At 35.1% G+C, this 13,233-nt stretch overlaps 1 protein-coding gene across 10 annotated transcripts in view; it reads right to left on the bottom strand.

The window, feature by feature from the left end:
• The window catches only part of DMD (dystrophin), a 1,046,893-nt gene that overhangs the window by 651,810 nt on the left and 381,850 nt on the right, over window positions 1-13,233 (bottom strand). For all 10 annotated transcript variants that reach the window (XM_064706931.1, XM_064706854.1, XM_064706864.1 and 7 more), the window contains 2 exons: window positions 6,228-6,469; window positions 4,308-4,488 (listed from right to left, as the gene is read on the bottom strand). In XM_064706931.1, coding sequence (XP_064563001.1) covers window positions 4,308-4,488; window positions 6,228-6,469 — 423 coding nt within the window. The remainder of the gene's footprint in view (window positions 1-4,307; window positions 4,489-6,227; window positions 6,470-13,233) is intronic.

Raw genomic sequence — 13,233 nt, 5'->3', positions numbered from 1 at the left:
TAATACAAATACTTGAACCAATTCATCAATAGGTCTTTATTTATAAAAGCTGTGATTTCCTTCTCTTACATTTTTAACCAGAAAGTCTCATAAGGAATCTTGTGTAATACTTGGTTATACAAGTGATTTAAGACTTCCAATTCTCTTTGTTATAAAGCTCATGAAAGAAACAGAAGGGAATAATAGAATCAAAGAGTGGTTTGGGTTGGAAGGAGCCTTGAAGATGATCCAGTTCCAACCCCCATCATGGGCAGGGACAACTTCCACTAGATGAGGCTGCTCAAGCCCCATCCAACTGGCTTTGAACACTTCCATGGAAGCCCTTCTCCCATTCTACAGGACCTTTTGTAACAGTAATATATTTTAATGACACAATTCTTTTTTAGGTGGGCTTGTTTTTCATCCATAAAAATATTCATTTTTACCACTGAAGAAAAGGACAAAATCACCTACAGAGTAGAGGACATTATCTCATACGCATTCATTTCACAGGCTGCTTTGTCCTTTTGATCTTGATTTACATAAAAAATAATTACCAGAGGAAACGGATGGGGTGAAAAAAAAGAAAAGAAATTACTTGCACGCTACTTATTAAAACAATAAATTCTCACACACATCTGAACTGTATCTTCAGCTTAAAAGACACATTTAAAGAAGGTTAAGCAAACTTTATCCCTCAAAATCAAAGAGAAATGAATATTTTTACTACTAAATCAGTTCAGGTCTTAAAGAAAACTTTTAGTTATGAAGTTTTCAAGACACTTGCTTAAATTTTTCCTTCCTCAAGTATAGAATGATTTGTGAAAGATTATTTTATGTATCATTACAATTTCACTGCCACTTATAACCCATTTCCAATGCACTTAAACCATCAAAATAAGTTAGCAGTTCAAAGTTTTAACCAAAGCAGAATAATTATAAACAAAGTCTAAATGGTCATTATACTGTTACAGTTACTGTAGTTTATTATTTTATAAAATTCTGCCAAGTTTGAATTGCATGAGCACTATGTAATTCAACACTATAAAATATTGTATTTATGGATTAGAGAAAATAATAATGTGCATGTGAAATAATTTTAAACATGGCATGGGTAAATAAAAAGTCTAAAGAATCTTTATATGATGTAGAAGGCAAAAGCTTTCTAAAGTACTTCCTGAAATAAACAGGAGAAACATCATTTGAATGCAGATGAATAATTTATCATTAATAATAACAACAGCAATGATGACAATGATGACTTCACCTTTGGGAATTACTGATTCTGCAAAGGTAGAATCAGAACTTGAAAGAAAAGCACAGTGCATAAATTTATGGAGCAGACAAAAATGGAAAGATATATGACTTTTTCTTTGCCAACTCCACCTTGATACTTTTAATTTTACCTGCGACAAAAGCCTTTTTTTAAGTTACTTGCTAAAAATCCAATTTCCCTCAGCAGAACATGCATCTCAGTGAGAACATGTATCTCCATCAAGGCCACGACTGGGTAGCAGCTCAATGCAGCGAGACTGAGAAGCAGAAGCGCCTTAATGGAATTCAGTTAAGCCACAGAAGTAGAGGAGTGCTGGAATGAATCAGCTGCCACCCAGGAGGGAGTTTGAACCAGGGAATATTCACTTACCTGACACTGACTGTCAGCTCTCCCTGGGCTCAGGGGGAATGGGAGGCTGACCGTGCTGCTCCCTAGAAATCTCTCTGATGTAGCAGCAGTTAATTTCAAGACAAGTAAATATAAAGTACAAAACCTCCTTTTTCACCAGGGCATTACAAAATCTAAGCACTTCCTTGGAAAATCAGGTTATTTATACCAGAATCATTGCCAGTATTGTCTATTTCATTCCCTTGTGTAGATTACTGATCAGTTTTAAGCTCAGTCTGACCTTTAATTTTTCTATATAGCAATATTCTAAACATTACTCTAAATGTGTTTGGGGAGAAGAGAGAGCTGGATTGCTGCATACATCATATTCAACATCACATATGGCTATATAGACATTCTGTAAAGTGCAAAAAATGGGGTTGTAGTTCTCAATATTTTATGAGATTGTATCTCTTTCCTAATTAGCACCACAAAATAATGAAAAAAAACCTAATCAAATAGGTTTCAGAATTTAAATTAGGTTTTATAACTGGAAATGCTAATCAAGTCATGGAGAAAAACATGTAAGAAAATCTGAGTTAGTCTTTAGTATTACTTTATTGACAAATTTGCAGCAGAGAGAAACTACTAAGCACTCCTGAATATTAAAAAAAAAACCAAAAAAAAAAACCAAAACTAAGCTGCCATCACTTTCAAAAACCACAGTCAAAACCTAACCAAACAAAAAAATATTTGATGGTGACAATTCCCAAAATTAAGAAAACTGTTTATGAGGGAAAATTTCTCTTGAAAAACAGAATGGCTAATACCCTCATTCATCAGAAAAGATAAAGAATCAATGGAAGATTAATAAAAAAATTTAAAAAACCACCAAAAACAAAACCAGTCACAAAATAAACAAACCTTTTATGACAGTCAAAAAATATATCTTTTTAACTTAAAAATCAATCTTAACCATGAACCAAAAAAGAAAAATCCTTTTAAACACATGTAGGTTTTATTCACAGGAAAAAAAAAAAAAGGATAAAATATTATAACTGATCTGCAATACATCATTCAGTCCTCATGAGACTTTTCCATCTGTAGGAAATAATTAATTACAAATAATTTATGTAAATAAAAGATGGAAAGTTCTAAAGTACTCTAACAAAATTTCAATATTTTCTATTGAAGTAAGGCCAGAATAAAGACACAGGATATGGCCCATCTGTACAAAACAAGAGAAGTAGCAAAAACTGTCCAGAGCTCCATGCAATATTGATTAAGTGACTTCTGTTCTCCTGCACTACAGGAGACTCTCCCCAGCCTGGTCAGTGCTTCCAGCTCAGGACAGCTGTTCCTGCAGCTGGCCGGGGCACTGGAGGAGCAGACTGCAGCCCAGGCTGGGGAAGGAATTCCCAGGAAGAACTTCACTAAAGCCCATGGCATTACAGGTCAGGCACTGAACAGTATTTACCTTACTGGACCAATCAACTGGTTAATTCATGGCCTCTCACCACAGTAAAATTTGGTGTGGCAAACCAAACCACTATGGAAGTTTAGACAGAAGAGAAATCATAAAGAAGCCAGCATTCATGCCATGCTTCTTTTGGAATAACGGCAACTGATTTCAGCATACAAAATGTTTTTTACATCTTGCCTGTTTTTCATCCTGAATTTAGAGTAATGAAGAAATTATATACTCCTTAAATGTTAAATTTCTACAATTCGTTCTTTCATCACTTGCTACAAGACACTTGTATTTTATTTCTTCAGTTCTCCTATGCATCATCACTTCTTCAGTTTGCCTATCTGGACATATGTAAAATGACTACTACTGGTGCAGTAATCTAGTATTGAAAAAAAACAATATCCAAGACTCTCTGTGAAAGAATTTAGGAGGAATATTAGAAAAATCCACTAGAAGGAGCTAGTATTATGTCAAATTTCAAATCAGTACAATAATTTAGAGATATCAGTGGTTGAAGAGGCAAATAATATCTTTGTTGTTGGAAAAAGTTAAATTTGCATTCTTTTTTGTCTGATACTTTATTAATTTCATAAGCTAATACAGAAAGACTAATTACAGATATGCTACGTATCATTAATTAGGAATAGTTAACTTTCTATTTTGGTATAGCATTTTGCCCCTTTTGAAAAATTCATTTTACTAAAAATATCACAAATAATGTTATAACTGGCAGTCATGTGTTCTGCCTTGCAAATAAGAAAGAGTTGGCCACATGACAAAAAACTAGACATGCTAAGGTGGCTCTTCTCTTTGATAAGATTTATGGAGTTAAATTTCCATTCTGTAAAAATCTAGACCAGATTCACTCCTGTAATTAAGTTGTCTTCCCTCTCTACTGACTTACAGGGATGGACTGCCTTGTCTTATAATCCAGATAAGCAAAGACAGTTTTATGGTGCCAAAAAATATCTCTGAATCTGCCCATAAACACACTAACAAGAGGAAGTCTGATGGCAGAACTACATTGAGTGGAAGCTTTGCTTCTGGATAGTGTATCTTCCCTTGATTTCTTAATAAAAAATGTGGAATGAACTGATAATATTTGTAAGACTAATTCAATTGCAAAAAAAGAGCACCTGAACTGCACTACTGGTTTAGTACCACAAAAGCAAATACAAAACTGAGAAAGCAAAATATAAACACCTATTCTATACCACTAGTCAGGCAAATTGACTTCTTGTCAAGAACACTTACTGGTCTGTAGCTGCTTTTCTCTGGCATGCATGTCAGCAAATATTTGTTTGAAATGGCTGGTAAAAGCAGCAAGGTCAGCATCCAGAAACACTGGGGCTTGCTCTTTCTCTTTGAGCGCTTGACTTTGAGCCTTTAGCCGTTCAATCTGAGGCTGCAGGGTTGACATTCGAATGATTTCATCCTGCAAGTGCAAACAATAAAAAAATAAAAAAATCAAGATAGGATACACAAGAAATGAAACCACTAGTGCTATGAAATCACCACTGTTTCAGTGCACATTGCACAACTATTTTGCTCCCAAATACATCAGTTACAATAACCATCAATTCAACATTTTAAACCTTTCCTCACAAATCAATACCTCTATTCCAAATAAAATTGTTGATTGAAATCACTGCTTAAAGCCACCTTAAAGTCACTTTCACATGACATTTTGCTGAAAGAAAATAAGAATGATTGCACATTAAATTTTCAATCCTAAGGAATATCTTTTTCATGTGAAGATGGGAAGAGAAAAACACCACATGTACCATAATCCTGCACCCATGTCTGTTATATCATGTGCAGACTAAAATGAAGCAAAAAAAGGAGAGATGAAGATGCCCAGTGATTTCTAGCAGCCTCACATTAACACATTAGAGACTGAGGTCAAGATTAGAATAGCACAGAGCAGCTGGAAGGGACTTGCAGGGAGCATCTATTCCAATGGTCTGACTACTTCAGGGCTGACAAGTTAAAGCGCGTTGATAATGACATTTTCCAAATGGCTCCTACAGACAGGCTGGGGGCACCCACCACCTCTCCAGGAAGCTTTTTTGTTACACTCTTCAAACACCCTCCCAACTCCAGTCTAAACCTCCCCTGGCACAGCTTTGAACCATTCCCATGCATCCTGTGCCTGGAGAGCAGGGAGAAGAGATCAGCACCTCTCTCTTCACTGCCCTTCTCAGGAAGCTGTAGAGAGCAATGGGGTTGTGCTGTTATACCTTGTGTACACTGTGGCATGTGCAACTACAGAATACAAAATAAATGAGCAAAGTAAGCCAAATGTACAGTTCACAGCAGAGATATTCAAAGAAAAATTTTCTGCACAAGAACAGAGATCTCTGTAGGCACAATGCCAGCCTGGAAATACCTGAAAATTGAAGTAATAGCATAAATCTCAATTTGGGTTTCAATATTTTCTGGTTGAGAGCTTCTGGAGTCAGAGATTTCCTAAAGTCAAACTTCTTACAAGTATATAATGCAATTTATAATGCAATACTACACTTCAATATATTGCTGTTAATCAGTATTTGTTGTAAGCTCTCCACCCACAGAGCTGTCTACAGTAAGAGAGAGAGGCAAATTTCTATGGTGGTACAGCACACAAATAAAAACAATTAGGGAGACGTATAAGTGAATTGGTGTGACAGTTTTTTGTACAACTCCTGTGATCCTCTCATATTGTGACAGAAGAATATTCTTCCATTTGACTGCACGACCCACACTGAATCAGAACACAGGGTATGTAAGAAGTAAAGTGGCCTGCAATGGCAGAATTTTGGACAATGTTCAGGCACAGATCCTTAACAGAGGTGAAGAGCAACATTTTCTTAACAAGGAACCAAAGACACAGATTTTTACATGAGAAAGAAATATGAAAAAGACCTTAGGCCCACAGTTCCCTCTAAGTGTCTAAGTGTCCTAATTACTAAATATTTGTGGCAGATTTTTAAAGATCCATATCCTGGGTTCTACTGCCTCTTTATTTCTTTACCAGTCTTTCCTTTCCTCGAACAAATATTTTCAATAATTACTTTGTAAATCCAAGGAGTCCATTTACCATTTTTATAGTGAAACATTGTAGGTCATAACCTGTACCACTGTTGGAACACCTATGAAGCACAGTATCATTAAAAAACTTGAACAATCTCTAACCTTGCATCTTTCTAACTGAGCTTTTACTGTAGCAGGATCTGTTGCTGGTGTGGGTTGTGTTCTCAGCCAGTTTTCTGCAGCAATTGCTGTCTGCTCCAGTTGCTGCAGCTGGGAGTAGAAGTCAATGATGTTATTTTGGTACTCCAGCCATGCCAGTCTTTCACTCAGCAACTGACAGAACTCAATCCAGCGGCTCTTCAGCTGCTCTGAGGCTTGTCTAATGTTGTCAGGATTCAGACCCTCTAGAAAAACAACAGAAGATGCTTAAAGATAAACAAGTTACAAAGAAAAGGAAAAAAAAATTAAGTAGAATAATTTAACAATTCAGTTTCTCTATTTGAGAGCTCATAAATCCAGTTAATGATTTATCACCAAATAACAGTTCTGAATCTACAGATGTTACACATTAGTGGGGAAAGCATATAAAAATATTTAAAGTTTCTGCCTGGGTAGTTTTGTTGCTATGGGAATGAATTATAAACTACATTAAAGTACAAGAATGGGAATAAAGCAAAAAGTAGAGATACAATACATAAAGCTAATTAAAACTGCTGTAAGAAATAACCAAATGCCTGACAGGTGGATTTTGAGAACTGTGCCTGGACTGAAATTAGATTTTAATGTACAAGACTGTTGCTGGCTTTTCTTCTATAAAATTGCAATTAATAGGAACTATATTCCACAGTTATTTAGAGGTTTCTGGTAATCCAACCTGTATATTCTGCATTATACATTATTTTAAAAATATCATAAACACTGAGGAATAAACAAAGTACCAGATCAAATCTCCATCTAGGCCAGTCCTGAGTGTCCAACAATGACCACAGAGAGACAGTAAGAAGACAGCCAAGAAACCATAGGTGATGCTTCTCTATGGTCATTTTCAAAGTGATGGGTTTCCTTGATGTAGTTTGCCTATTCCTGTGTGTTGCTCAATAATCATGCTTACAATAAAGTTCATAAAATAAAACTAACTTTAGTTATTGAAGATAAGGTAATTATTTAGAATAATTAAAAGGTAAAAGGAATTTTCTTCACTTTCTGTGAAGAAAGTAAAGCAATACATATGAAAGATAGGAAAATGTGTCTTAACATAATTCATAATCACTCTGTAATTTGAACTCAGAATGACTTCAAAATCATATTAACTTAATCATCTCATTTATTTTTCAGTGGAAGTTTAAATGTAATCCCTAATATTTTTTCAATTGTAATGACATGTAATGATACACATAGCAATAGAGTCAACATTGTTTTCAAAATTAGTAAAATTCTCAGATCACTGAGCAATGAAATATGCTTAAGAACACTTTTAATATCATCACACAGTCATACAATAGCCAACCAGATAAACACAAGCTATGTTTTTATCAAAATAATAAAAATTAGAGTACTTTTCTTTAAAGCAAGTTTAAAAGTGAATTAGACAAAAGCCTTCTCTGCTCCACTTCTGCAATCTTTGATACACTACTGAATATGGGTTTTCTTGTTTGCAATCTGCACTCCAAATCTACAGGAAATTTTCTTTATCAGGATTAAAAAATAGTGAAGTTCATGGCAATTTTGGAAGGTAGTACGTAGGAAATAGAGCACTAATTACAGACAAATGCTGTAGTAAAAAGTACTAAAAAGTACTGTAATTTTTTATAATAAAATATTCTAAGAAATTGCTATAGTGTATGTTATATGGTAAATCACACTAAATGATACTTGGGGATCATGTCTGTTGTGGAGCAACACAGTGCTCTGGCAATTCCTGTTCTGGGTCCAGCTCAGGGCTATTTCATTTAGAGTTGCTTGGAAACAGCCCACTTGGAAACAGACTGTGCAGGAACCTGATAGCAGCTCTCTGGATATGCTTTTGCTCTGGGATGGTGCCCCAGCCAAACAAATTGTACAGCATTTCAAAAAGCAGAACTATTGGAAAAATAGAAAGTTCAGTACTACTGAGAGATAATGGGTGGTGGTTAGAGCAGCTCCACATCCACAATATACTCAAAAAAAAACCTGAAGAGCACGTTTTAAGGACTGATTAAGGATATAAAATGAACTTTGAAGTGTGAAGGGGTAAAAAAGGATTTTGACACATCTTAATAAAATCCAAAAGTGATCTTGTCCTCTGTATGTGTGTGCATCTAGGGATTTGGTAGCATAACTCCATTTTCTAGAAGTTTATTGTCTAATGAGCATGTGAAGAGGCAGAATAAACCTGAACGGCACAGCACATCTGAATAACAACAATCAGAGACAACCAGGCACTCAGATACTGACTCTTAACAACAGCAAGAACATGCATATGTATAGACAATAAGACTTTAACTGTGCTGTATTTTAACAATTGTTTCTGTTATGAGTTGGGTATAAAAATTCTGTAAATTCATAACAGAGAGCAGATTATCTTGCCATTGTGCTCATTATTATCTCTGAACCTGGAAGAAATTGCTTGTGAGTTTGGCAGATGAGATATAAAAAGATCACTATTTATTCCTCCTTCCCTTTCTTTTCAGCTGCCAGAGTCTCCCAAGTACCCTTAGGCGAGATTATGATTACCAAAAGTGCAGTCATGGATTCTCCACATATAATAATACTTTTCACTGCAATATTTTCTTCTAGGATTCAGAGAGGACTGTATTTCAGATGAAAATCTAGATTCACTAGATCTACCTTTGTTATTTTTCACATAGGTCCCTCTTCACATGACACATTTAAATACGTAAAAATAGCCACTATTATTCAATTTTGTTTAATTATTTTATTTAACATCTAACCTTTGAGTCTAAATGTGAATTCATAAATTTCATAGATAAAGAAATGCTTTTGCTCTTCATGTTCCTGAAATGGACAGTACAAAACTGCTTTATGCAGAGTCATGTTTGGTAAAATATTGCAGAGGTGCACTTTCATTAGGCAGAATATCCTACTGTAAGGAAGATAAAATCTCCATAACGTGTGATTTTAAAACTTTTATTTTTCAGTCCATTCAGGTAAAACAAAATTTTCCTTCAGATGCTAGCATGTCATTTCCAGCAGGATGTAATAAAATGGATGTTACTTGCACTTGAGATCATTTGGGCAAGTCTGACCCACTGGGGAAAATGAAGAACTTCACAGAATCATGGAATTGTTAGGGTTGGAAGGGACTTCTGGAGATTACCCAGTCCAACCCCCGTACCAAGGCAGGGTCACCCAGAGCAGGTGGCCCAGGAATGTGTCCAGGTGGGTTTGGAATGTCTCCAGAGAGGGAGCCTTCATGATTTCCCCGGGCAGCACAGGGTTCCAGTGCTCTGGCACCTCCAAAGAAATTCTTCCTCTAGCTGAAGTGAAACTTTCTGAATTTTAATTTATTACTCCTTTATAATGTCCATTATTCCTTGGCCTATTTGAAACTTTCTTCTGTGATAACTACTTATTTCTTGACTAAGTAAGCACCTTTACCAAGACATACCAAAAGTGCACAAGCAGGCAAAGAAACAATATAAAACCCATTTTCTGGTAAAACATTATTTTATGAATAGTGGTTGGTTAATAATCTTTTCATGTTTCACATTCTAAAACCTTCTGGTATAATCATTGTATAAATATACTGTACCCAGAGGAAACAGATCATTATCTGAAGTGCATCCATTAATTTTATTACCTTGTATACTGCACATAATAAATTGTGCCTGAATATTTTTAATTGTGCAGCACCTTACATGGAAGTGCTTTGGAATTGCCACTTAATATGAAATGTATCTTGTTAAATGCATCTGTCATTTGCACAGTTCTGTGATAGAATAATGTAATATTATTTGGTTTCTGTAGCTCTCGACTCTTGTGTAACTTACAAGATAATGTATTTCTTCCACAGAATGGTGGCATTTTGAAATTACATGTTTTATTGCAACAAATTGATTTGTATTCACTTTAATGCTTGCTGTCAAAATTCTCTGATTATTCATTTTGATGTCCTGTTTATTTTACTCTAAACTATTGTAATAGCCAAGTGTCCATTCCAACTGCTAAACTACTTTACTTATGCATCAACAGATTTTTTATTCTCTTTTATAATATGATTTAGTAGAGAAAAACAAAACAGATTTCTTTTTTTTTCTAGAAACACTGGTAAACAGAATATATGTTTTCACTGATTTCAATCATCAGTCTTTGAAAGCATGAGCAAGGAGAGGCAGAGCACAGCCCATGAGGGTGGTTGGGTAAAGAAGAATCCACCAAAAAGCACCAATGATTTCCTTTGTGATGGGAAAAGCCCTTCAAATGACAATGTCCAGACTCCCTGCCTACAAACACAGGAATAGCTGTGCTGTGGGAGAGGGAAGATATTTCCAGGGCAAAAACACTTCTGCTGACAGTGGCTGACAATATTTACATACGACTAGAAGAATGTCCTGTGTAAATATGTTTGCTAAGAATATTTCCCTCTTCTAAGGAACAAATAAATTAAACCCTAAATAAACCAATCCAATTCTCTCCAGAATCCTGCTTTTTTTTTTTTAACTTATTCTCTCTCCTACCTATCATAAAAAAAAAAAAAGGCAAGAAAAGAATTTCGAATGATTCAACAATGGAGTTCGCCACTATTCTGAACTTGCTCTTATAACCCACCAGAGGTCTCATCTTTTTATGCTCTTTGTCTGTTACATTCAGAATCTTGTTTATGAGCAAACAGAAAGAATATTTTAAGTATTAAGTAAAGCCAGCATATTCAATGCCAGCATAATTTGAATCTTAAGGAATCTAATCATCATTAGTCCAGATCTAATTGACACAGAATAAGTTAAAATTAACAACACACTTAAAAATGTCATCACTTGACTACTGAACTGATCTATGCCTTAAATCTGTTTGCCTTCTGTGGTCTTTTAATTACAGATTATATTGCAAATACATGACAATCATCAATTCAATCACTGACTCATTCCCCTATAGAATAACAAGGGGAGCATCATCATTTTTGATCTGTAAATTGTGGTAGTTAGAAAGGTTTTCATTAAAATGACATAGTGCATCTTCCCTCCACTAGATGTTAAACTGCAGATCTCCCACAAATCCATACAGGCACACTAATTAATTCCAATTCCCTCCCATTTTATGGAAAAGAGTTCCACCAGTGGAACAGGAAGATATGAAGGAACAGTTAGGCTGCTCCAAAAATGATATTTTTTGAGATTCGGCAAATCTTTCATCTCATTCTTAGTGAATACAACAACCAAAAAAAATTTAATTTACACAAGACACAAACACTATAGAAACTTAGTTGAATTACTATGGAAAATATAAAGCTGCATAACTCTACTACCGTTTGAAATGAAGTTTTAAAAGTAATATTTTTACTTAACTTTTAGTTCAGTTTCAGTTGGACTAAATTGCAGCCATTAACTGCAATTAGATCATAATGATTGGAAGAAAAGGCAAATAGAGAGTATGTTGCACACAAAAGTACAATGGCTTTACAATGGCAGTTAACTTCCTTTACCCTCAAGGAGTAATTTTGAGCATCTCACAAGATATTCCATTTGCCAGTTCTTTGTTAAAATCATCTCATAGTTCTCACCAGCTAATGTTAATTATTTATTCTACTCTCTACTGCTGGCAATTACTGCATTAATTAACCATTCCAAACACTATTCTTCAATCTGCCTTTGCATTAGTGGAGCAGTTGAAAGTCCGACAAATACTCAAGGTTTCAAGTCCAGAGGAATTGTTTCTCTTTTCAAAGGGATTGTTTCCTCCCTGAAACCATGACAATAAGAGATCTTCATTTTCACAGCCAATTATGTCAGCCACACTAGAAGGTTTTTTCTACCAAGGCTAACACAATATAATGCATGACACACACCTCAGAGCAGCTGACAAAGTTGAAGGAGTTGATAAAGTGATACTGGCTTGGTTAATCTACCCTGTGCCTGTCACCCAGTTGGAAGATGTTCTTCCTAAATAAAGAAGTGTGACTTGAGAAATACTGGAAATATTTCCATGCACATCTAGCTACATGTAAAACATTAATAAGGATGGACCCATGGACTGAGGAGACAAAAGCAGAGTCTTGAGTTAAAACTTCATGGGAATTATTAAGACAGAGTTTAGTCTACTTGATACATGACACGGTAAGAACTACAGTGCAGGGTAAGCATTATTTAAGATGGTAGTGAGTTTGACAAATAACACCAAAATTAGTCATCATAAAGTACTACATAATCCAAAGAAAGTAAACTGGAATTCTTGAAGTGCAAGTCTGCACTTGTCCAATGGAAGAGTGGACATGGCTAAATATGCCCTGGACAGATTCTGCCCAAAATCAGAACCTCAATGTGGCAGCATGCAAATTTCAGATGCCTCCCTAAAAGTCATGTATAATCAATTCTCCCAGACAGAAAACATAAAAAGTCTGAACTTTTTATATCATCAACCATGGAAAAGTGCCCAAATTATTTCAAACAGGGTGCAGATGTTGCCAGACTGCCTTCAGTATATGCACAGAGTCCAGGAAGGGACTCATTGTCGCAATAGCTACAGTAATGATAACGAAATACGTCCTACACATTAACTATGGTCTCTTTTAAAATACAACACCTTCATAATTAAGCAAAATAATCATGGGATTCCATCAAATTTCTTTAGCTTTGCTAGTTAATACCTCAGACTTAAATAATTTTACTTTTAGCAACTTAATTATTGGTTATTCGTTGTAACAATTTAAGAGATAATATATGTTCTAAATGTCAGTTTCCTCATCATCTGTATATCTGGTAATCATATCAGTATGACAGATGTTGGCCCATTTTAATTATTTGGTTGCAAGGCAAGATATTCCTTAATATTAAGAACAATGGCATGAGTCAGAGTTTTACTTTCATGAACTTTTCCTTGGGTTTTGTTTTTCCCTTATTTAAAAGTTCAAAAGAATGGTGGCATGTAATAATTTCTTTGGGCAAAAGAAAAAAAAAGACAAATCTCTTGCAGCTATTTTTCTTTGTTCAAGAGTTGTATAAACTTTGACAATTAT

The sequence above is a fragment of the Zonotrichia leucophrys genome, chromosome 1, assembly GCF_028769735.1.
Source record: "Zonotrichia leucophrys gambelii isolate GWCS_2022_RI chromosome 1, RI_Zleu_2.0, whole genome shotgun sequence".
Classification (NCBI taxonomy): domain Eukaryota; kingdom Metazoa; phylum Chordata; class Aves; order Passeriformes; family Passerellidae; genus Zonotrichia; species Zonotrichia leucophrys.
The sequence above is the reverse complement of the archived record's forward strand: the minus strand, read 5'-3'. Positions and strand labels throughout refer to the sequence as shown.